Below are 23,760 nucleotides of genomic sequence, written 5' to 3' on the forward strand. Positions count from 1 at the left end.
GTAAGAGATCGGGTCGGGTGCGCTGCTGCAAACCACCGTTCCGTGTTGTCTAACCGTGTGTCTTACCATCCTTACAGACAAGGCTCTGCGGCATCCGTTCTTCGCGAAGCTTCCCGCACACCAGCGCCTGCACGAGAAATGTAATGACAGCCCCGTCGGTGCCCACTCGTCCACCGCCAACGCTGAACGCGAGCGTTCGCACAGTCTGTCGCGATGAAGGCGTCATCTGTAGTAACACCACCAAACACCACCAAACACCATACACACCAGCCAACATCCTCACAGCCCACCCGAAACAATGAGCATCATCCTGTATCTGTTACTAGGGGCAAACGCCCGCCCTTCATACATCAAACGTCATCGACAAGGCCATGCGGGCAAAACGGGGGCCATCCGTTTCCATCCTGACATTGCAAAAGCGCCCATTTTTGTACCGCCTAGCAAACAAATTACTACTAACCTTTTAAAAAAACAACAACAACGGAAGCCCCAGTGAAGGCTTCAGAGGTGTTTGTGTGAGTGTGTGTGTGTGCGTGTATGTGTGTGTGAACGCCAAATATCGGAACGGTAGGGCCGGAGGGTAGATTGAGGGTGTAATTTTTCTGTCTTGTTTCTGTCGCCAATATGAACTTTAGTAGTAGACATATTAATCAATTTTTAATTAAAACAAAACAAAAAAAAAACGAACAGCCCACGAACTGTGCCGTCATTGTACTGTTCTCAATAAGTGCGGTGCACACGTGCGAACGTGCTGTGCTAGGTTGTGGTAGGCAGATAATTGATCGAAGTTATTGCGCAGCGCTACTTATTCCGCATACGATTGCCGAATAGTATCGAAACATATGATATTTGGGCGCAATCGGGAGACAAGCGAGCTTGGCGCAATTCGAGCACCACAAACTCGAAACGGTTTGCAGGTTGCCGAGCGAGCGGCAGAGCGCGTTAATTGTAAAATAAAACAACGGTCCCAAATGCAGATATTAATAGCGAATTTAATTGTGAACTGAACGTAAAATGAATAGGGTAAACTTTGCACATCGGTTCGGCGCGTAGATGCTCAACTCCACATACTCCTCTTCCACATAGCCTGACATGTCGCGTCCAGAACCAGAACAAAGGCAACTTTCACAACCTACAGAGAGCGTGTGAGATATTGCGTAATTTAAATTATAAAAAACGCGTGATCGGTTAGGAGTTTTTTTTTTAATTCTCGATTTGTTTTTTTTTTTGAATCAAAAACACTTCTTCGTTCTACAGACACACACACACACACACACACACACAGAGTCACACAAGGGAGTGGGAGGTGGAAGAAAAAGTATGCGATCTCGACCGGCACTAGCAATCGATAGTTTAAGTTTCGTTCTTTCTATGTTTTAGCTAACCCCTGTTCGATTCATTACACATAGCGCACAGTGTGTTCACACGTCCGTCATCTGAAGTAGCGCTTTCACACTCACTTTCGACTACGTTTTGTCACATGTAGTATGTGTGTATCGGTATCGTTTCCCGCCTCACACGGGTTGATTTTTTTTTCTTTCATTATTCATTAAGCGATAAACTCGTTGATTTGCAAGCGATTTTATACCATTCTGATGCGAGAATTTGTTTCTTTACCTTAGCCACACACTTACTGAAAAGGTTCTGTCTTTTTTTACCGTCTTTCTTTTTGTACAAAAAAAAAAAAACTAAACCCCACACCGAGCAGTCATTGTGAAGGCAACGGATCCGCGGCACCCGGAACCGGGAAGCAAGCCGCGACCGCCAATGCCACTCGCGCTGCTGCCCATAATGGCACGCTGGCAGAAGGGCAGCATTGGCTCAAAAGCCTAGAACGCAGTGAGGGGAGGGAAGGGTATAGATAACTGAAACGTCCCCACGACCGACAACCCACCCACCCACAACACAAAACAACCGCGAGTACCGGAAGCGAAAACAGCAACAACAACGTCCCTTATGAAACACAACACACGCACACGCACATTATATTGTGGTACATACGCTGTATGGATGGATGCTGTATGAAGGCGGATGACATACAGGGAATGGAAAACAACTGCATCAACAAAAGCGTTAATGTCGGATAGCAAGCCGATAGTAGTGTGGTGCCTGCCAAATTCCACCGCCCGTAACACATCGCGTTCCTCAGCACGCACCGGCGAGGGATGTATACACCCTACATGTTCCTATTGTTTAAGAGGATGTTTTTTTTTTTTTGCTTGCTTGTAGAGAAAGGGTGTTAGAAAAGGTTTGTGCAAAGTTCGCCTATCATTTGTCTTCCCTATAAGTGCGTGTGTGTACGTACGAGCGCGCACACACACACATACACCCATGACTTCCGAGCACGGTCGTTATCCTTTATCCTTTAGGGCATTAATTATAATTAGCACACGTGCATCGAGCTTTGAAAAAAAGAAACAATGGAATGCATTAGGAGCAAGGCAGAGACAAAACACACAACAGCGCCATAAGGAGGGACATGCCCGTAGGAAACGCTCAATTGAGGAAAACAGGTGGAAAACAAGAGGGTTAGTAAACTATTGTGGGATGTCACTCGCTACCGTTACGATGAGGAAAGCGGTCGGACAAGCCGAGGTGTGCCATGAATTCCATAGTTGTCCCCCATCCGCAGCTTAAATCGATGAAAGGGAAAGCATCGACAGATCGTGGCGTGTTAAATATATTACATAGCGTTTTGCTTACGGGATTTGCTTTTCCGTTTGAAATTCTCCATGCTTTGCCTAGCTTGGTATTTTCCTTTCTTTTTGTTGTCCAACTATTTGTTTCTCACTCTTCCCTTTCCCTGAACCGATTGGAGATCGGTTTTCCCTAACGGCAACGGGGCAAAGTGTAGATAAAGCGGTCCGTTTTTTTTGTTTTTTTTTTTTGTCACCAAAAGTGTTAACGATTGGGATACATTAGCAATCAAAGCGAAGAAAAGCAAACGAAAAGCAAGTTGAACGAACAGGTGGCGCTAATGTACGGGCGGCAAGTGTGTGATCATCAACAATGTAACCATGTATAGCAACATATTTGTAGGAAAAAGGAGGGTTTCAGATTTCTGGGTTTTTTTTTCTTCTTTTTGTTCCCCACAACAAAAGGAAAAAAAGCAAATAGCAAAAGCTCCTATTATATTCGCGCGACTCCGGCGGAAGGCACAGAGCGTCGCTGCGATACGCCCGATACATTGGCTGCAGGAAAAGGGGTTTTCTTTCCCCCATTGCTGTGTGAATGAATTTGTCGACGAGTCTCTTATGTTCTTATTAGCATTAGAAGTGCGGGGTGCACAAGCCGCCCCGCCCGCCCCTCCCCGCGGGGGGTGGGGGGAAACTCCCAACTCCCAGCTGGTGTGAAAGGTGCAAAATGCGACGCAAGCATCGCTAGCGCTGCGATGTACAGAGGAGTAGGGAGACTAGATAAAGCAAATGTGTTTATATAGGGAAAAAACAAACAAACAAACGTGTAAAACACCTCTCTCCCTCTTCCCCTTAATCAACCCCTCCCCCCCCCCCCCCCTTCACTCATCGAACAAAGATCTCTCCTAATCACGCCTCGCGTCGTGTTGTGGCAGCACTGTACAAGGTGCAACGAAATTCTATTACTGATGCCGACAAAAGGAGCAAAACAGAGGAAAGGAGGCGAAGAAGAAAATGTGTTATTTTGCAAAGCGGGAAAGTATAACGGACGGTTCTGAAGCAAGGGGAGAAGGGGTGAGAGAGGGGGTAGGGCAGTATATGTGACAAAAACAAACAAGGACAAAAAGAAGAGAGAACATTAAGAAAACGATGCAACAAGTCCAATTTCTAGTGATTGTTTAGGCAAATAAGAGAGAAAGAGAGAGAGAGGGAGAGAGTGAGAGGGGTCAACCGCAAAACAAATGGGAAATGTGAGTGATTTTGAACATGTTCGTTTAGTAAAGACTTATTTAATAAAAAAAAATATTAAGAAAAGAAATTTACACACACGCTCTCGTTTTTGACGTTGAAATCAATATTCAAACTCACTCGGCCGTGGGTTTTACCCGTACCGTGCTGGGGGTTTTTGTTGTTTTCTTTATATTTCTTTTTTTTTATTAGTAGTTGTCGTCCGTGTCTACTATTTGCATTTCGAACAGTTTGTTTTGTTTTTGTTTTTTTTTTGCTTCCAATCCAGTGTTCCAGTCACCAAACAGCCTGGAGGACTTTCGGCAATTTGAATTTCGTACGTAAAGGAGGAAAGAAAAAATCGAAATTTTTAACATGATGAGTGCGTGTGTGTGTATGTGTGTGTGTGAATCGGTGCTTTTTAGTAGGATTTCACTGTCTTCTCTTCGCTGGTGTTTGTTTAGCCTGGGACTGTTTAAAATAGCTATCGCACAATGAACACAACACTCATACACACATACAGCCTCGCAAATCTACACACACACACACTCACACATACACACGCATGCTGGGTTGCAGACAAGTAGAAGGATCAAATGTGAAATGTTCAAACACCGGGGGAAGTGTGTGTGTGTGTGTTTTTTGCGTTCTTTTTTCAAACGCTAGACAAGACTAGTATCTATCTGTTTTGCGAATTGCCAGCGCAATTCACTACTTTTAGGTTGTTGTCTTCGTTTCTTCTTCTTCTTCTTCTTCTTCTTCTTCTTATTTTTCTGTCAAAAATTGGCTTTCCTCCCCTCTCTTTAAAGCGCCATGCGTGTATCTGCGTGCCTGGAGGTGCACGTGTTTCGTTTTATTGTTTCCTTTTTAAATTTGCATCCATTTAAATTTTTTCATACACCCACACATTGTTTTTTTTTTGCTTTAAATATGTATGTCATTTACTTCACTCTACTCCACGTTCGTCCCTGCTCAGCTGCAAAATGTTTTTCCTTGTTTCTCATTTATTAGATTCTTATATATTTTTCTCTTCTTGTTTTGCTCTTTGTTTTTTATCTTTAAATTATCATTACTCTATCATTAATCAAACGTGTTGTGATGTTTCTCTGCCTTTGTGTGAAGGTGTCTGTGTATGTGTTTGTGTGTGTCTGTGAGAATGGTTGTATATGTATGTATGTGTATGTGTGTGTGTATTATTTTCTTTCGGTTCGCTTTGCCTCCTACCACTGGAAGAACTACGTTTTAGACAGGAAGAATGCCGACGTCCAGTCCTGGTTATCGTTACCGAAGTTCTCCTCAATGTACGTCTCGATCGTGTGGTACAGATGCTCGGACACGCTCCGATACTCGTGATCCTCGTCGACGTACATCTGGCAAAGGCAAGGAAAGAGAACAAAATTAAATTTAAAATAAAACCCGACACACCATGAGATGTAGAGCAGTTGGGCGGCCACACTACTGGTGGCCGCCAAAAGTCGTGGATACCTCATATTTTCTCCTATCTTCTGACTTTCAGGCTTACTGGCCAGTTCTTTAGGCGACTTATCCGAAACATTTCTTCGCAAGTCTTTGAGGACACTTTTCGGCTGAGCTAATACAAAAAATTAGACCAAAAATCTTGAAAAACCTCGGAAAACCGTGCATAAATGTATAAAAAGGTATGAAATGTAGTTTGGTTCCAAAATCGATTTAAATCAGTTATTAGAGGTCCATCGATTCGGTATGTTGAGTGGCCATCTTCATATTTCATAACCATATATGTACAGGCCAAGCACTCTACGGCCCTAAACCGTCAAATATCGTTAGTGCAAGGCTCTAACAGAAGCAGCAGAGTAAATTTATAAATAATGTTATTGCTAATCACTCAATAATTCTTCCAGATGCATCAGAAATTAAGCAATCGATCATTATTTAGATATATTAAATAACTGCCTCGAATTGATTGCAAAATTTTGCTCCCAGCCTGGTTACTAAGTATGTTTGGACATGTTACTATCGTAAATCGAAACCATGTTCAGCAAGGTAATGATTAAGACTATGTGCCATAAGCGCTCATGCATCTTCATTACATTCTAGATACCCAAACCAGTTTATCAGTTGTAATCATGACTGTTTCTTCTGGATTTCATCGCAACAAAACATTTTGGTTTTGGAAACTTGTTTTTGTGTTGAAATATGTCTTTTTCATTCATTTTTTCTGGTTTTTATTGGTTTATTATGGGTTGATTATTAATATTAATTAATTAACAAATTAAAGAATTATGTAGGAAAATTTGAAACACATTTTCAGCACTACTTCATTTCTGATAGTTTTAAATGATTTAAAAACTTTAAAAATATCAAAAACAATGGGCCTTATCGCCAACGAAATTCGATCCTATTCGATCCATTAGCAAAATTCCAAGTTTGCAGTTTGCCGCCATAGCAATGGGGATAAAAATCGAGCAGTTCAAAACATCATAAAAAAATAAACAAAATAAACAAAACAAAAAAATATTCAGTCAATATTCTAGACTATCGATATCGATCAGACTATATCATCTGCTGCACCCAAGTTGATATAACATTGGAAACCATTTTTACAGGATTTCCCACAATTTATTAGTTAGTTATCTTAATTTTTGGTGGTTCTAGATTTTTGATTCGTCCTATAGGACATCAATAGAATTTAACTAAATTATGGTTCTAAATTTAAATGGAATTTAAATTGGTTGGTTCCAATACAGACCAGTAAATTTTGTAAAGTAAAGTTGATATTGATGTCATTTTGATTATCCATATTTTTCAGCTGAAATTAAAGTAGCGAATTCCTACTTTTGATGCTATCTAAAGTCCATTAATTACAACAGGTCGATCCATTCAGCTCTTTACAGAGGAGTGGAAGATGTCATACAAGTCCTTAGTACCCGTTATTCCCTTCCTGCCAATCTCCATAGTAATCTCCATTCATTATGGCGACAAAAATCAGAGTCATAAGCCCTGTAGTTTATCTAATCACATTGATCTTGGATGCCTGATGGAAGCCTGATAGAGATCGTTTGTAACGTTCTGTCAAAAGTAACACGTGATTGTGCTGACGTTTGATTTCATCTAATTTCTAAACGATTTGCAGAAATATATTTCAACCTTTTCCATAAAAATATATCAAAAAGTGTGAGAGCTTGCGTTTTTAATTCCTGTTGGCTGAGTTATTTTATTAATTTGTACAACTCTTTGTCTTATAGAAATTGCTTAATTGGTCGCCAAGTGCCTTGATTGATGGCCATGTTTGAATTTCCTTTTATGGCTACAACAGTTTTTGCAATTCTTATCTTTTTTATGCATACATGCATAGAGAGAAGGTAAGAATAAAACCGACAAGGTTTTATGACGATGTATTAATTGTCTGACAAATAATCGAGAATCCTGTGAAGTTGGAAATCTCTTCATATTTCAGGAGTCCGGAATTGACTGACATGTACTATAGAAGCAAAAATGATTCTATCAATAAATTTTGGCTCAAACGGTCGCGTGCCAAACCAAAAGACCTCGCGGGCCATTAGTTTGACATCTCTGGTCTAATGCCACTTTTTGTGTTGATTCGTCACTGAATAGTTCCTTGAATAAGCCTTCTGTTTCTTCTATTTTGGCGAGAAAGGGTGTATTCTCCTATGTTTGTTCAAACCTATGTTATAAAACTCCCATATTCAGAGACTTACTTTCGCATATTAAGACGTATACTATCCAGTGTCGTATGCCATGAATAAGCCAAGTTTACTAGTGCACTCCTAGCACAAAATTTTAAATGTAAACAAAACCTTATGATTAACGAATGGGCAAAATCACTGGCTACTCGAATCGGGAAAAGTTAGCCACCAGTGGAGACAATTATCCACCGGTGGAAAACATATTCCACCGGTGAAATCGAGCATGTTATCCGATTAGATAAAAGTTATCGACTTTCGTTTGCGATCAGACCCAATAATACACTCTTCAAAAATTACTTTGGCTTATTCGGACCCTAGACTTTTGGTCTAGGTTATGTAATACGGATTTGATTATTATGTAATGTAATAATCTCATCAATTATCAATAACAACTGATATCAAGCGCTTTTAGAACCATGCTGATCAATATTGGCACGGGACGTGTTCATTTCAATAATTCACTGTCAGATTTTCTGTCGACCGCATAAATTTCATGCTTATATTTATGCACAGCTATCCTGGGGGTTTCACGATATTTGGTTTGATTTTTACATAAACATAGCCGAAGAGTGTCCTCAAAGACTTCTGAAGAAACGTTTCTGATACTTCACCTAAAGAACTATCAGCAGTAAGCATCAAAGTCAGAAGATAGGAGAAAATATAAGCTGTCCACGACTTTCGCTGGGCACCACTGTAGGTGCCGCTTACCTGGTGCCGGAAGATGATGCCCCGGTTGACGAGGGAGCGGGTGAGCAGGGCGGCATGCTGCTCGTGCACCACGCAGTCGGCCGTGCTGTGGATCAGCAGGAAGTTCTTCGACGCCAGGCTGGCAACCTTCGTCGATAGGTCCGACTCGATCAGCGACCGCTCGGTGTCGTCCTGCTGCAGCACGTAACGCTCGGTGAAGAAGGAATCTGTGACGAGGGTACAAAAAAATGAAGGGTAAAACAGGAGAAGGCTGAACAGGTGCGGCCGGGTAACTTACTAAAGTAGCGGAAGGAAACGATCGGCGAGATGGCGGCGACACACTTCAGCACCTGGTTCGCGTCCGTAGCAAGCATCTGCATTGCGATGTAGCCACCGTAGCCCTTGCCTGCAGACGAGGTTTTTGTTTTGGGGAAGAGGATGTTAAACTTGTACAACGAAGACGCTTCTAGGCACTAAAGATTTAAAAGCTAGCTAATACGTACCATAGACACAGATGCGATTGGGATCTACTAGCTTCAGATTATCCCGCAAATACCTGCACATAAAGCGAGCGTTAACGTCGTTATGAACTGTTATTATGGGGCTGAAACGCGCCTTCACTTACATCAGTACGGCCAGCTGATCTTCGACCTCAATACCGACGCGTCCACGGATCTGCGTCTTGAGCGACTCACCCTGAAAGCCGGATCCCCTCGCATCGATCTGCGCGATAATGTACGACTGGTGGCTGCTGAGGTACCAGTTCCAGTCGACGCTGTACTCCTCCGACACGAGCTGCCGTTCCGGGCCGGCCTCGCTAAAAAAGGATGGCATTGAATGTGAGCTATCATCGACCCGCCCGACTAGCACCCCATAGACTTACATGTGCAGTATCAATGGCAGCTGCAGGTCGTCGTCCTCCTTGACGCCGGGCGGCAGGAACAGCTTCACCTGCGCGTTAAAGTCGTACTTGATCTGCACGCTAAACGTCATGATCTGCGGCTTGGCCAGCTGGACAAGCTGCTCCCGCAGCTCGTTGCCGTCGTTCAGAACGCGCACCTTGCGCTCCGTGCCGGCCTCCACCAGGTAGGTGGACGGCGATTCCGGTCCGAGACACTCCTGCACGAAGTACGTGTAGTCGTCGTTGAACGAGACGCGATTGAACAGACAGTTGTTCGGGCGCTTCGGATCGCCACCGTCCGCGCCGTCGCTACCGTCGGTGGGGCCCCGGCCGCACGTCACACAGTACGGCACGGCGGAGCCGAACGGGCGCAGCAGCAGCACGTCGCTCGCGTTGTGCCCGGGCCGGCCAGTTTCCGGCTGGTGCGGCTCGCTCGAGCCAGCCGAAGACCCAGTGCCGCCACCGCCGCCCGCCATCGAGGCGAGCTGCTCGAGCCCGAGCGGTATCTTGTAGAGGTGGCGCTGGCCCGGCTTGTGGTACGGGGCCGCCATGAAGTAAACGAGCCCGTGCCGCTCGTCGTACCCGACGATTTCCGTCACCTCGAACTGGCCCATCGTCAGGGTGATGGTGCGCTTGGTGCCGAGCAGGACCAGCACCAGGTGACGATAGTAGCCGTGCGAACCGTCCCGCACGTTCAGCCGCTTCAGCATGTACAGATGGCGCGGCATTGCCGGTGGGGGCGGCGTTGGTGGCGGTGGCGGTGCGGACGTTGTCGTTGTCGTGGTCGGGGCTGAACCGGCCGGCGGCTGCTGGGGTGCATCGGCGGCATAGTTTTCCAGCGCCGACGGACGTCGGATGAACAGTGGCGTCTCGCCGATCAGTACCCACGAGTTGGCCACTGCCTTCTCTTGGAAGATCTGCAAGGAAGAGAGTGGAATAAATTTTGAAGAGATGTTTTGAAGAGTACTTCATCAGAACTCGATGATATTTAATAATGATAATTAGCCATGATGATTATGAATCAAGAAGGACGCAGATGTCTTGCAAATAACTATTTCTGAATGTTTACTAATTTTTCTGCTTATTCCTGCCTTCTTCATCCTTCATGAAACTACACTGTCATCGCAAAACGCCGCTTTGAGACTCATAAGGCTTTTAGGAATAGGTTCAGATTTACTCCAGTAAGACATGCTATGTCTACCCAGCCTGAATAACCATTAGAATAAGAATAAGAATAACCATTTGAGCTCAGTTCCAATGATACAAACGGACAACACACCAACAGTAGTTTGTATCAATAGTTCTCTCGAAATAGTCTCAAATGTTCTTTTGTAGGTCCAAGAATACTGTAAGTGGCACTTGATAGCGATCCATAAACACTTTCCACTTAGTCAATATCAGATTTAGTGGGGTCTCGCAAGAGTGAGGTCCCTCTCGATACTGCTCAGAAATGAGAAGGTGATTCTCGGTCAACTAATTGTAATTTTTTCACGTAATAAGATATGGGTTTAAATACCCAAACGTACAACTAGCCTCTCAATTTTTATAATTAATCTTTTATCTTATATAGTGTTATAAAGTCCCTATCTTTTTATTGCAGTGTTATTTCTTTTTTGTACGCTAAACACGTTACACTAGTTTTGTAGACCCCTTTACCAGATTCCTTTTTGTTAACCAAAAAATTGTTCATGTTTTTCTTCTACAACAGTTAGTGCCTTCGATATGTAGGACATTTAATAAAGTGAATCATTTGTTTGAGTTTGTCATAATGTTTCAGTTGTTTGAAAACTTCCTATGATTTGGACTCTAACCGTAAGATTTCATCCTAATATTTTACCATTTTAGATCTTTTCCATTTTTAATTTAAATTTTTTTTGTCTCATGGTCAGGTTTACTGAATCTTTCCAAGGATTCCATATTGCAAAAAAACACGGTCTGTAAGCGTACGACTACGGTTAGTTTTTTATACAAATTTACTTACTCCATCAGCATCTTTTGCTGGATAGGTTCAGTGTTACTTAACCGGTTAATATTAAAAGCCCTTATTGGGGCCCTTCACGATTCTAGTCAGTTTTTTGTATGGAGTTTGACAGTTGGAGGCTGAAAGCAACACTCCATACAAAACCACACATAAAAATAGCTTGCAATTTTCAGTCTAGATTATTCTAGCCTCAAAGCTAGAATTAGATTCGAGTACCTGTTCGAAAAATGGCTAAAGAAGGTGGTGTTTACAATTATGCCAAAGTGCATTCAAGAGATCTGGTAATGGAATCGAGAATCAAACTTTAAGTAGTCCAGGTGATCTCATAGCATTTTTTTTATAACCAAATTTGAATATCACTTTTTGACAGGATGGATGAAAACTTTTGTTCAAACAAGCTTTTTGTCACAACTTTTGTTCAAACAAGCAGCTCGAAATCTGCTATACGATGCAAACAGCTGACAGGCTGAAATTTCAGCCTACGAACTTTAAACGGAAAGGGCCTTATTATTAGTATTGTAAAGTAAGTAAGTAAGTAAGTAAGTAAGTAAGTAAGTAAGTAAGTAAGTAAGTAAGTAAGTAAGTAAGTAAGTAAGTAAGTAAGTAAGTAAGTAAGTAAGTAAGTAAGTAAATAATGGCATTCTAGGTCTGAATGACTGAATCTTTGGGGAGTTATCGATCTGCAATAAATTATTTAAGATTTGATAGGGTATTGTAACTCCAAAAGCTCATAGTTTATAGCTTCTGGACAGAAGTTCCCAGATGCTTAAGCCAGCAATCTTGAACTGGAAATTCGTATACTAATCATTCGCATTAATCTCCCGGTCCCGGTATTTAAGCCTTTGCTATATGTAGATTTAAATCGTTGTCCCAGTATTCCTAACGGAATCACATGATTCTGTAGCATAGGACGAATAGGACCTCATTCGTCGAAGTTTCAATCAGCTTGTCACTGTCCATAACAAAAACAACCCAAAGGAGGAGTTTCATCTAAGTTCATGTGACATCCGGCCATAAAAGAAAAGTTCGTAGATCCTAGCATTCTGCAAAGTTTCTTCTTTTGGATATTCAGAAAAAAAATTAAGAAAGACTTACACAATATCGAAAAAAACTTCCTTACACTCTTCGCTGGACAGTTATTGATCGTTTAAATAAGCACCGAACCGATTGCGAACGGTCCTCTCCTTACCTCCACACAGCTAAACGTCGGTGCCCGGCAGAGCAGCACGTGCGCTACGCTCTGGTTACGGCTCGCGTACGTCACCGAGAGCTCCGTCGGCGAGAGCCAGCTGAGCCCGCCGACGTAGCTGTCGGTCGACCGGATGTACGCCGGCACGTGGACCGGTTTCGGAAAGATGTACTTCAGCACGCCCAGATGCACCACGTACACCGTTACGTTCGGGTTGGCCGCATGTACCTTCGGGTAACGCAGACTGTGTATCTTGGGATACTGCTGCCCATCACCGTACCACAGATACCTTTTGGGTTGAGGCGAAGAAGGGGTTCAGAAATCGGTTAGAAGCTGGCACCTGGTTAGAGAAAAATTGATGCTTCGCCGGGCGCATACTTACTGGTACTCCTGAACGCCGGACAGATTGAAGGATAGAAAGGACAGATACTGGCCGTCGGGCGAGAAAAGCAATGACGGTCCCTTCAGCTCGAGCACGTTCGAGTACAGCCAGTCGGGCACACCGTTCAGCACGGGCCCATCCCGTCCTGCGCGAACCATGTGGGGAGACCATGGCAAAAGAAGATACGAAAAAAGGGAAATGATTTACTTGCAAAAGCCGACAGGACGTGACGTGCTATTGACAGCAGATTAATTTTACTTTTCACGTCGAGAGAGAATGTTTATGGCAGTAGCGAACTACTGCCGTATCTCCCATCGGGCAGAGATAAATCACGTCCATTCCGGCACACTTTAGACGGACAGCATCGAAACCTACCGCTGGTGGTGATCCGGCAGATAAGATCGTACTGTACGCGTGGCTTGTAGTAGATGTCACCCTGATGCACGTACGCGATGCCCTGGGAAGAGGCCGTGCCCAAGCTCGGCGACGAGCCTGCAACAGACGATCCAGCCGACCCAGCGGAGGACGAGTGGGAAGATTGGCCGGACATCGCCTTTTCGCCACCAACGCCCATACCCGAGCCGTTCGAGGCCACCGGCGCCCACAGGACATGCTGGAGCTGCGGTGCCGTCGTGTCCGATTCCTTCGCCGACAGGGAGAACACGTTCGACGCGGCTAGGTCGTAGATGTAGTAGCTGCAGTAGAAGGGAGGTGAGTCTTCTATAGTGTGCACGATGTTTGCTGAGGCCTTGGACTATCTTACCTGCGATTGTAGCGCTGCGTGTTTCCGTTCGAGGCGTACAGTAGTACAAAGTTCCGATCCGGTGACACGTCGTAGCTGTCAACGTTGAGCTGCCGCTGCCGGTTGGGATGGGAGTGTTTACGTTAGTAGTAGTAGTAATATTTGTTGTTATTGTTGTGCTAGAAATGCTGCAAAGATACTCACGAAGGTGGCATTGTTCATGAGCACCTCGAACCGGAAGCCGCCATCGCGGGTGATTTGCAGTGCCGTCAGGCCACCTTCCGCGTTGATGAACACATACTCGTACCCTTTTGCCGTGTAGAAGGCGCCACCGCAAACCAGGAAAACATGGACATGGAGACGTGTGAGCGCAAAGAGGAACAGAAACAGGCACACAAATACACACAAGTAGCCACTTACGATTGATCCAGGAACCGTTCTGCGTGTTCCACTCGTACCGGCCCGATTTGATATCGTACAGCGATATTCGACGCCCGTGCAGCTTCGAGCTTTCGATCTCTACGGAAGACGAAGGTTTCGAAGGGGGTGGGAGGAGTTCGTTTTTGTTGGGTTAGAAGAGCATAGCAGCGAAACAATGGTCCGGGACGAAGAGTTAAAGCAAAGAAACCCCGTACAAAACACACACACACATCGAACATAGTACACTAAATCAAGGCATGATAGTGAGAGATAGATAGAGGGATAGAATGGTACGTGTGATGTGTGTTGATACTAAAACTAAAACAGGAGATGCATAACTAAGACGGATGAAGCGGATATAAAGAAACATTGACACACACACATACTTTAAATGTACCATTAGTGATGTTTTTTTTTGTTTAATCTTGTTCTTGGCTATCTTCTTAGCTATCTTCTTTGTTGTTTTAAAGAACCTACGCTAGGTCGTGTTGGCGTTTGGTTGCTTTCATTCGAATCGGCATTACTGAAGGGCACTTGTGCGCTACTACGGACTAGTGATGGGTAAATATCCGGAGTCGACTCTGATCCGACACCGATAATTTCAAAACCGACTCCGAAAGGTAGGTTCGCCCAGCATCATCCGGAGTCGGAGTCGTCGGAAGTCTTCCGGAGTGTCCCGGAGTCGGACTCGTCCGGAGCTACTCGGAATCGGAAACGTCTGAAGTCGAAGTCCTCCGGAATCGAAGTCCTCCGGAATCGAAGTCCTCCGGAATCGGAGTCCTCCGGAGTCGACGTGGTCCTAAGTCGGCAGGAGTCGGCCTTCCAAACAATGGCCTGTATACGAAGTGCACGCGCAAAGTGAAAGATATAAAAGACAACGAAATGAAATCAGGCGATCACAAGCACCGGATGGCTCCAGTTGACTCCGACCGGCACCAATTCCGGTCGACCCCCATGTACTCTGGACGACTCTGAATGACTCCGACTCCAACCAATTCCGGCCAACGCCGGCCAACTCCGCCCAACTCCGGCCGACTCCGGCCAATTCTGGCCAACTCCGGCCAACTTCGGACGACTCTGGACGACTCTGAATGACTTCGACTCTGAGCGGAATTAGTAGTTCCCATTTTGAATCGGTATCGAAATAGCACTAACAATAGTAGGAATCTGATGGGAGTCGTGGGCCCAGAGAGCACATCACTATTACGGACACACTAAATTGCAATTGGTAACACTAGACACTGATGAAGAAGCCCACCAGGTGGGCAAGCTGGCCATATACGTACAACAACAAAAGAAAAGCAACACGAAACATGACGAAAAGCAACCAGCCTGGTAGCGGAACACAGGCACCGCACAAGGAAGTAAACATTGGAATCGGAACGGTTTGAAATTCGATCTTTGGCTTAGTCCATTTTTTAAAATGAGAGTGATTATGGTTTTGTTTTTGTGGTCGCAATGGGGTGGAATATGACAGTTTTCATTTCGGTGTGTTTCCAGCGATGTCAGTTTCGAAGCCTAACGAACGAATGAGGATGCTTCTGCGTGAAGCGAGCTGACGAAATGAACAAACAATTTTGATTGGCTAATGGGATCGGATGACAAACCAAATTGCCTCGGAATGTTGATAATTGCAGTGACATCTGGATAGGTTACATTACAGCTGAACTTCCGCCACGAACTAAGAAACCACTCCACTGTATCGAAAGAACTCTCACCATGGAAACAATCGATATTTCTTTACTTAGTTCGCAGCGAGCTCTGTTTAATTGAGGTTTCAAATAAATTAAAAAAAAGTAATAACAATCAAATGGTCTGCTATTCCTACATATTGTAAATAACACACAATCTCTCTCATTCTCTCCCTCTCTCCCTCTCTCATCACCTAGCATGCACCCTTTTTATCATCTACTGGGATTTGAACGAACAGCTTCTCGTGGGAACAAACGTGCTACTCCAGTTAGCAGTAACGACCGATAAAAGTTCTCGCACTTAGGTGTGCTTTCGAACCGTTTTGCTACGGCTGCAGCAACGGTATACACTGGCAGATAATTGGCAAGATGACGTCAGCGTGGTACCACAGCCACAGTGGCATTAGTGAAACCAAATCCCTCCGGCACACCCGGGACCCATGAGGATGGAACATTTAATTTACAATTCAACGCCCCAAGGTTAGTTATGGGCACTGGAAACGCAACGTTTAGGCGCAAAAAAAAACCAAAACCAAAATATCCTCTCACATACACACTCATCTGTTTACCACTGCAGCACAATGCGGTCGATATCGTCCAATCCCAAATAGAGCGAGCAAACGTTTGTATTTTTGTTGCACCAAGCGAAAGCACAGCGAAAGCAACAGTGAAAGCCATTGTAGAGGACAACCAAGTGCATAATTGACCGAGCAGAAGAATTCCATCGAGGGAGAAGGGGGAGGAGGAGACCAAACGAGCGTTTAAAATTCTCATACACACACACACATTCATTCGTGCAATCGTATGTGGTCATTTTTGCAGTCGAAAAGATGAAACAAGTGGGCGTTGTATGAAGGATCATGGAATGGGAAGAAAAAAAAAGAGAGCGAGAGAGAAAACAAAAACAGAAAGCTTCAATAACAAACAAACCAATTTTTTACCAAAAAATACAACAAAACAACAAAAAAAACGTGTCAGAAAAGAGCAAAAAGTGTGTGTGCGAGCGCGCGACAACAAATAGCAAGGTATGAGGAACGTTAGAAACGTTAGAAGAGGGTGAAAGGGTTTTTTTGTTGTGACTGTTGTTTTGTGAAGGTAATTTTGCTTTTTGCCCATCAATTATATGTGTTGTATAGTTGATAGGAGGATAGGGGGGGGAGGGGTTTATTTTTGGCATATTTAGAAAACATGTAAACACACGTAAGAAAGAAATCAATGCACCTGGTGATAGAAGTAGAATGGAAAACACAATTAGCCCCAATACGGCAGCGATCACTAAAAGCGCAATAAAAATGCCTCTCCAATTTCTTTTTTCCGAGGAAGAGACAGTTAATTCCTATGCAGAAGAATAAAAGCGAAGAGAGAGAGAGAAAGAGAGAGAGAGAGAAAAGAAAGAGAGAGAGACAGAGAGAGAGAGAGAAGAGAGAAACACCGAGTGGTTCGGTCCAGAGTAGGAATGGTACAAGTTAGTTTACAAATAGAGAAAGAATAGAAAGAGAGAGAGAGAGAAAGAGAGAGAGAGAGAAAGAGAGAAAGAAAAGAGCGATCAGTTTTCCTTCGTTACTTTCTAAACAGCGTCTTCTACTTCTACTACTACTTCTTCTTCTTCGTGTGTTGGGAAATATGTTGTTGCATTGCTCCTGTAGTTGCTATTGTTGTTCTTGTTGCTGTTGTAGTTGTTGGTTAGAATGTTGTTGTTATTATTGGCAATGTTGTTGTGATTTTGGGTTTGCCAGCGCTTGTTTTTTTTTTTTTTGGTTTTGCTTACTATTGTTACTATTTAAGTATGTGTGCACGGATGTATAAGGGTATGTGTGTATGTGGTTGACTGTGTACTAAATTATCACGGTTAATGTGTTACTTGCGCAGCGGGAAATTGAGGTTAGGAGGACATAGGACAGAGCGAGAGAGAGAAAGAGAGAGAGAGAGAGAGAGAGAGAGAGCGAGAAAGTAGAGCGAGAGAGTGAGAGGGATATAAAGGAAGGAAAAGAAAAGGAGAGAGAGCGAGGAAGGCAGCACGCGCGCTTTTCCTACGAGTAATAGGTTAATGTGCCGAGGTACGATTTTCCCATTTTGGGCACGTTCATTGTTCCTAATCCCTTTTACGGCACACATTCATTACACACACAGATTGTGTATGTGTGGTTATGGCATTGTTTTTTTTTTTTTTTTGTGTATTACTACAAAGGATTGAGGTTGAGGGCAACACAATTGGGTTTGCTCTGCATTTTGTTTCCAATTTTCCATCGGGTTTGCGTCTGTTTTTTCTCCTTCTTCTGACCTCACTCTTCTTGTTAAGGGCAAGAGCAGGGCAACAGTGTGGTGAGCGGTGTAGATGGCGGCGGTGTCTTGTTGTCCTTATCAGTGTTGTTGTTTGGGTTGGTTTTGTGTGCGGGGAAAGGCGAGAAACGAAGAAGCACTTCTAAAAAAAACGAGCCACTAATAGCAGCACTCATCTAATAGACGCATGGGGTAGCTGTTGAGGGCGCCAGGGAAGGAGTCTCCCCTCCCCTCCCTTCCCTGGGCGCAGTGTTGGAGAGTTTTTTTGGGGGGCAGGATCGTTAGACGGGCACTAAAATTAGCACAGGTAAGCAAGGACAGGCAGCTGGGACAGCGAACTGAGCAGTAAGTTAGTGGTTTGTTAGTAGTATTACTAAGTAGTAGGACTGCCCTTCGAGGTGGTGGGGAGAGGGGAGGGTTTATGGAGTGAGAGGACCGAGAGGGGGACGAAAGTAGGCGTGCAGAAAGCGACAGCAGCATCCTTACGCAGGAGCGAACAAGGATAGCAGGATAAAACGGGAGTGATTAGATCTCGGAGGCACCCCACTCCGCGGCACCGGAAGGCGTCTCCGGCAACAGGAGGAAGGAAGAAAAAGATACAGAGAGAGGAAGAAGGAGAGAGAGAGAGAAGAAAAAAAAAGATAGAGAGATAGAGAGAATGAGAGGAGAGAGCAGAAGCTCTTTTGCAGATAGTCACAGAGGACAGTTTATACGGTAGATGGGAAGGGGGAGCCAGGGCGGGAAGCGGAGTTGGGAGCCGGATTCTTGTTTGTCTTGCACTTCACCTCGAACTGCGAGTCCTTCTTGTTCCGAACGGTCGCATGGCCCGTGCTCTGGACGGTGTTCATCTTCGTTGTCCTTGGATGGTGACTCCCGGTCCCGCCCGTGCACGGTTGGCTGTCGCTGTCGGCAGAAGGCTCCCGGGGACCTCACGGTTTTCGGGGCGATGCGTTTTTTTTTTTTTGGTTTTTGTGTTTTTGGGGCTCTGCAGCTCCTGGACGATGTTCCTTTTCTCTGTTGCGCTGGGTGGGTGGTAGATGCTTTTTTTTTTTTTGATTGGATGAGCCTCCTTGCAGCAGGCAGGACTGTGTGTTGATTGATGACACGACACGACGCTGCGGAAGCGCTGTTTCACACACACACACATACACTCCCAGCCTCTCTTGCAAAGTGTTCACTTGGAGGCCTTCCGCAGCACTACGGTGGCACTCGAACACTGTTCACGGAGTGATCTTGGTGCAAGCTGCAGGGTTTGAGGGTGGACGCTCAAGCTGTACCCAAGCAGTGGTTCAACTCCCGTTCAACTTCAATCGCCCCGTGCTGCCAGCTGCATCCTTGCTTTTTCCACTTCTTGCTTAAGCACAATTATATGGTCCACCCCTTTGAGATGCTACTCGGCGCGCGGGGCCAGTCCAGGACACACACACACAAAGCCACTCTCACACACACAGAGAGAGAAACGCACGTTTTACTAGGAAGCGCAGCACATGTGGAGAGAGCGTGAGCGAGATGAAGGAGCCACCCACCAGGCAGAGGAATCATAAGCGCGCACATCCACACACACACGCGTGTACGCCCACTCGTCTCACACACACGCAGACCGATTGGCACACGGCAGGATAATGGCAGCAGCAACAGCAGTAGGCCCCAACACACTAGACACCACTAGAGGCCGCTGCCGACCCGAGCACATACTGCGGTAGAAATCGCTTCTAATTACACACACACACACACACACACACACACACAACAAGATCCAAATGATCCCTGATCCCTAACACACACACGCAAACACTTCGCTTTCACTCTCCCGTGTTTTTTGAAGATAAATCCTTTGGCTTTGATCGCTTTGAATTCCACTGCACCCGCGAGTGTATCTGCTCTAGAGAGGGCTCTATTTGGGCCGCTGCCCGCCCTCCGTTCGCACTGTTCGGTCCCGCCACTTCCTCCAGCCGTCCTCTCCTCCGGGGGATACAGCAGCAGCAGCAGTGGAGTGAAGACACACTACAAAGCCGCGCACGAACGGCGTGTGCATGAATGAATGAATGGGCTGGCGTGCTGGCTGGCAAGCTTGTACCGAGTCGGCCGGACCGTGGTGCTGCTCGCCAGGATGTTAGTGTAACAGCAGAGTGCTGCAAAGCACTCCGCTCTCGCTCTCTCACCGTTGGATCCTTTCTCTCTTACTCGCAGCTCCCTCTTTTGCTTTCTCTCTGTAAATGCTGTGAAGTATGCGAATATTGGGGCCATATGGGCATACAGAAGAATTGGTTTAAAATCCCCAACACATCCTCTTCTCATTATACGTATATTGATCATACATTCTAAAACCATTGAAAGCAAAATAAACCATTTTTTTGAAAAAAATAATAATAATAAAAACTTAAAGGAATCTCAACCCCTTTTTTTTATTTGCGTATTCATACGCCTAATGACTAGTGATGGGTAAAGTTGGCAAAAATCCAGAGTCGTTCCGAGTCGTTCGGAGTCGTTCAAGTAGTCCGAGTCGTGCGGAATCGGTTGGAGTCGAAGTCATCCGGAGTCGGCCGGAGTCGGCCTTCGAAACAAAGGCCTGTATACGAACTGCACGCGCAAAGTGAAAGACAAAAAACATAACGAAATGAAAGCCTAATGAAAAGCACATTAACCCAATGCTCCTGTTGACTCCGACCGATTCCGATTCCAGTGGACTCCGATCGACTCTAGACGACTCCAAATGACTTCGACTCCGGACGACTCCGGACGATTCCGAACAACTCCGACCGACTCCGGACGACTCCGGACGCCTCTGGACCACTCCAAACGACTCCGAATGACTCCGAACAACTCCGAACGACTACGGTCGACTCCGACCGACTCCGGACGACTCCGACCAACTCCGACTCCGAAAGGCTGCGAACGACTCCGGGCGGATTTAGTGGCTCCATTTTGCCGATGTCGGAATCGAACTAACAATAGTCGGAGTCGGCTCGGAGTCGTGGGTGCGCTCCAGAAAGCACACCACTACTCATGACACACGTTGGGGCTCGTTTGATGTGATATGATTTCAAATTACTAGCAGAAATATTAAATCACATTTTAATATTTAAAAACATTTCAATATCCATTTCTCAATTAATCATTCAATTAATTTGTTCAAGCTCAAAGCTTTTAGAGTTGGGTAAATCTGATTCAGATTCATGAATCTAAATGAATCTTGAATTTGAATATCTATTGGAACGGTTAATGAATCTCTAAAGGTTCATGAATTACAAAAGATTCTTAGATCTCGAAACATTAAACTTTCATAGAGCTTGAGAGTTTTATTCTTCTGCTTCTTGGCGTAACAACCTACGTGGTCATGCCATCCTATGCAGGCATGACGAGACTGATTGGAAAGTACCACACAGCCAGATAGTTTGTTTTGCTACGAGGAAACGGTCCATGCGAGGTTTGAACCCACGACGGGCATGTTTTAGGTGGGATTTAGGAAATTCCATATTTTGAAAATCATACATCTTCATTCATAAATATTAATAATTCCCTGGAGATACATGAATTTCAATGGATTTTAACAATCTCATAGATTCAAGAATCTTTGTAGATTCATGAATCTTTCGAGATTCATGAATCTTTGGAGATTCATGAATATTTAGAGAATCATGAATCTTTGAAGATTCATGAATTTTTGAAGATTTGTGAATCTTTAGAGATTTATGAATCTTTGAAGATTCGACTCGAGATTCGAATCACTCATCACTGAAGAATCATATGAATGAATCTCAACGAAAGATTTATGAAACCCAACACAAAAAGCTTTGAAGTTGATTTTGGATCGTGACGCAATGGAGGCGCCCTTTGCTCCGTGCTTCCTTAAGCTCATTCCAGTGCTGTTCATTGCCCAAGTGTGTGCAAGGACACACATCGAAGGATGCTTTGACATGTTTATCCTTTAAAATGATCTCTCTCGCTCTCAAACTCTCTGGTTCTGGCTCAAAAATCGCCTCTCGCAAAGAAGTGCGATGTCCACAAGGACCTTCGCCAGAGCGCGCGCGTGTGTGCAGTTCTCATTTACGTGCTCTCGTGCTGCTGCTACTGCTGCTGTAGCGCATTCCAATACAATATCCAAACGAAAAATTAAACAAGAACATGGACAAGGTGGCTCATGCGTACTAGAGCAGTGGGTGTTGCTTTAAAGCTCACCAACTGTTGTACAACACTTTTACTAGTGACTTTCTTGGAAGGATGCATCGCAATACGCATTAGGTCATTGTCCATTCCAGACAAAAACACAAGATTGCAAAAAAAAAACTATCAATCTTGAAGCGAACTGACGTACAACCTGAATGCAGGCCGAAATGCCTTCCAATGATATCTTCCGCCTTAAGATGGTTCACATTTAACAAAACGACACTGTGGCAGCAACTCCGCTTACATTTTCCTAACCTACGATTTCTCGTCCCTCTAGAACAACATTCATTAAAGCTTCCTATACAGTTCCTTTCCCTCACCACTCACACCTTGGTCCGGATGTTGGGACCACGTCCTAAAACGATACCCAAATAATAGTAAGACACAACAAATAAGCCAGGCAGTCCGAGTTCACAACATCAATGTATTTCGCTCTCTAGAAGGGGGGTACTTCAATCGCTCTCTTTCGCTCTCCGGCTGCCCGCCTAAGGCCACGATGGCTTCTCGCCCTCCTTCAGCGTGCGGCCGTACAGGGCACTCTTGTCGCGGAACATGGTCATGCGTTCCGTTTCCTTCCGGTCGAGGAACCAGCCGACGCCGAACCCGAACAGCGGCACCACACTCCACAGATACTGACGGTTCAGCCCGAACATCGCGTTGATTGGCGTGTGCGTTGGTTGGTTGAGATTGAGTGCTGCTTTAGGCGAGCTGTTGTTGTTGGGCCTGCTGCTGCTGCTGCTGAATCTGCTCCAGGCGAGTCTTTTTCCACTGCCGGGTGTAGCTGTAGTCTGCCGCAATCGAGCCGAACGCGAGCGCTGGGAAGATGATCACGACCTTGTAGCGGTTCCAGAACTGGCGAATCATTGGCTGGCTGGCGGGTGTTCACGTCGTCGTTGCCAAATGGGAGAAAACAAAGATGAGACCCGTGTACGAGGATGCCGGTTGGAATTTCACAATTAATAGTTAGCAAATTCCGGATGGGGGGAAAAAAGTTTTGCCTTACCGCTTTCCAAAGTTGCACCGAATTATGTAAGTGTCAAAAGTGCGCACTGACGTTTCGGGCTGTTGTTATTGTACGCTTTGACAGATGGATTTGGCGTAAAATAGTACGATTTTCTTTAATTATCTGTTGATAAAAATGTTTCAAGATTCTTTCAATACATTTAAAATGTTCATTTTTATTGAAGTAGTATTTATTACGATTATGGTACCTTTTACATATAGTTTATGTGTTGATGTAGTAGCTTCATGGATCTTCCAATTCGGAGCTACCTCAAATCGCAGAAAAAGGCGACAAGAAAAGTTTGAAGAAATTGCTCTTTGCTATTGAAAATTTAAGTTTCCATGTAAACATATTATAAAACTGTTCATAAAATGCAAGAATGTTATTTGAAAACAACTTTAATAAAAGAAAATTGCATAATTGTATGAACAGCTGAGCAGCCATCCGATAGGCAAAACCCGATGAGCAAAATACCCAAGTGATACTTGTTCTAAATTTTGATCTGCTCGAATGGTACTCGAGATATCAAAAATTGTAGATTTGTGTGTGATTTTCCGTGTAGAAATTGTCAAAGTTTCGTTGGTGCATGCTAAAGACGAGCTTCTATTGGATGATGATGGCGTCTAATTCGTTTTAGATTGATTTGCTTTAATATTTGTCGAACAATGAAGGCACATATCGTGCGGCATTATTTTGTGAAAATTCGGTGGTTTTTGGTATAAAATGGTTATACGACCAGTAATCTGGATTGGAAACGTTGTTTCCTAG

The 23,760-nt window shown here is 44.6% G+C and overlaps 4 protein-coding genes across 5 annotated transcripts in view; 1 reads left to right on the forward strand and 3 right to left on the reverse strand.

Annotated features, from left to right (window-relative positions):
- LOC120950461 (uncharacterized) overlaps positions 1–2,888 on the forward strand; it is a 50,406-nt gene extending 47,518 nt beyond the window's left edge. For both annotated transcript variants that reach the window (XM_049605132.1, XM_049605131.1), the window contains one exon: positions 78–2,888. In XM_049605132.1, the coding sequence (XP_049461089.1) occupies positions 78–217 (140 nt within the window). In that variant the 3' untranslated portion in view covers positions 218–2,888. The remainder of the gene's footprint in view (positions 1–77) is intronic.
- LOC120950506 (prolyl endopeptidase FAP) lies at positions 2,759–18,774 on the reverse strand. The gene is made up of 14 exons (XM_040368602.2): positions 18,608–18,774; positions 16,764–16,878; positions 13,852–13,950; positions 13,636–13,739; positions 13,453–13,547; positions 13,065–13,384; positions 12,690–12,834; positions 12,308–12,596; positions 9,120–10,054; positions 8,862–9,053; positions 8,740–8,792; positions 8,535–8,642; positions 8,258–8,463; positions 2,759–5,233 (listed from the first exon to the last, which is right to left on the reverse strand). Exons 1-14 carry the CDS (start codon positions 18,668–18,670, stop codon positions 5,099–5,101), a joined length of 2,859 nt encoding a protein of 952 aa, XP_040224536.2. The 5' UTR covers positions 18,671–18,774; the 3' UTR covers positions 2,759–5,098.
- Positions 18,775–22,393: 3,619 nt separating this feature from the next.
- Positions 22,394–22,642, reverse strand: LOC120956756 (NADH dehydrogenase [ubiquinone] 1 beta subcomplex subunit 1). The gene has a single exon (XM_040378482.2). It carries the CDS (start codon positions 22,640–22,642, stop codon positions 22,475–22,477), a length of 168 nt encoding a protein of 55 aa, XP_040234416.1. The 3' UTR covers positions 22,394–22,474.
- A 13-nt stretch (positions 22,643–22,655) lies between these two features.
- On the reverse strand, positions 22,656–23,105 carry LOC125906560 (uncharacterized). The gene is made up of 2 exons (XM_049605975.1): positions 22,993–23,105; positions 22,656–22,860 (listed from the first exon to the last, which is right to left on the reverse strand). The coding sequence occupies exon 2, from the start codon at positions 22,851–22,853 to the stop codon at positions 22,689–22,691; it is 165 nt and encodes a 54-aa protein (XP_049461932.1). The 5' UTR covers positions 22,854–22,860; positions 22,993–23,105; the 3' UTR covers positions 22,656–22,688.
- Positions 23,106–23,760: the final 655 nt, after the last annotated feature.

This window comes from Anopheles coluzzii, chromosome X, assembly GCF_943734685.1.
Source record: "Anopheles coluzzii chromosome X, AcolN3, whole genome shotgun sequence".
In the NCBI taxonomy this organism is placed as follows: domain Eukaryota; kingdom Metazoa; phylum Arthropoda; class Insecta; order Diptera; family Culicidae; genus Anopheles; species Anopheles coluzzii.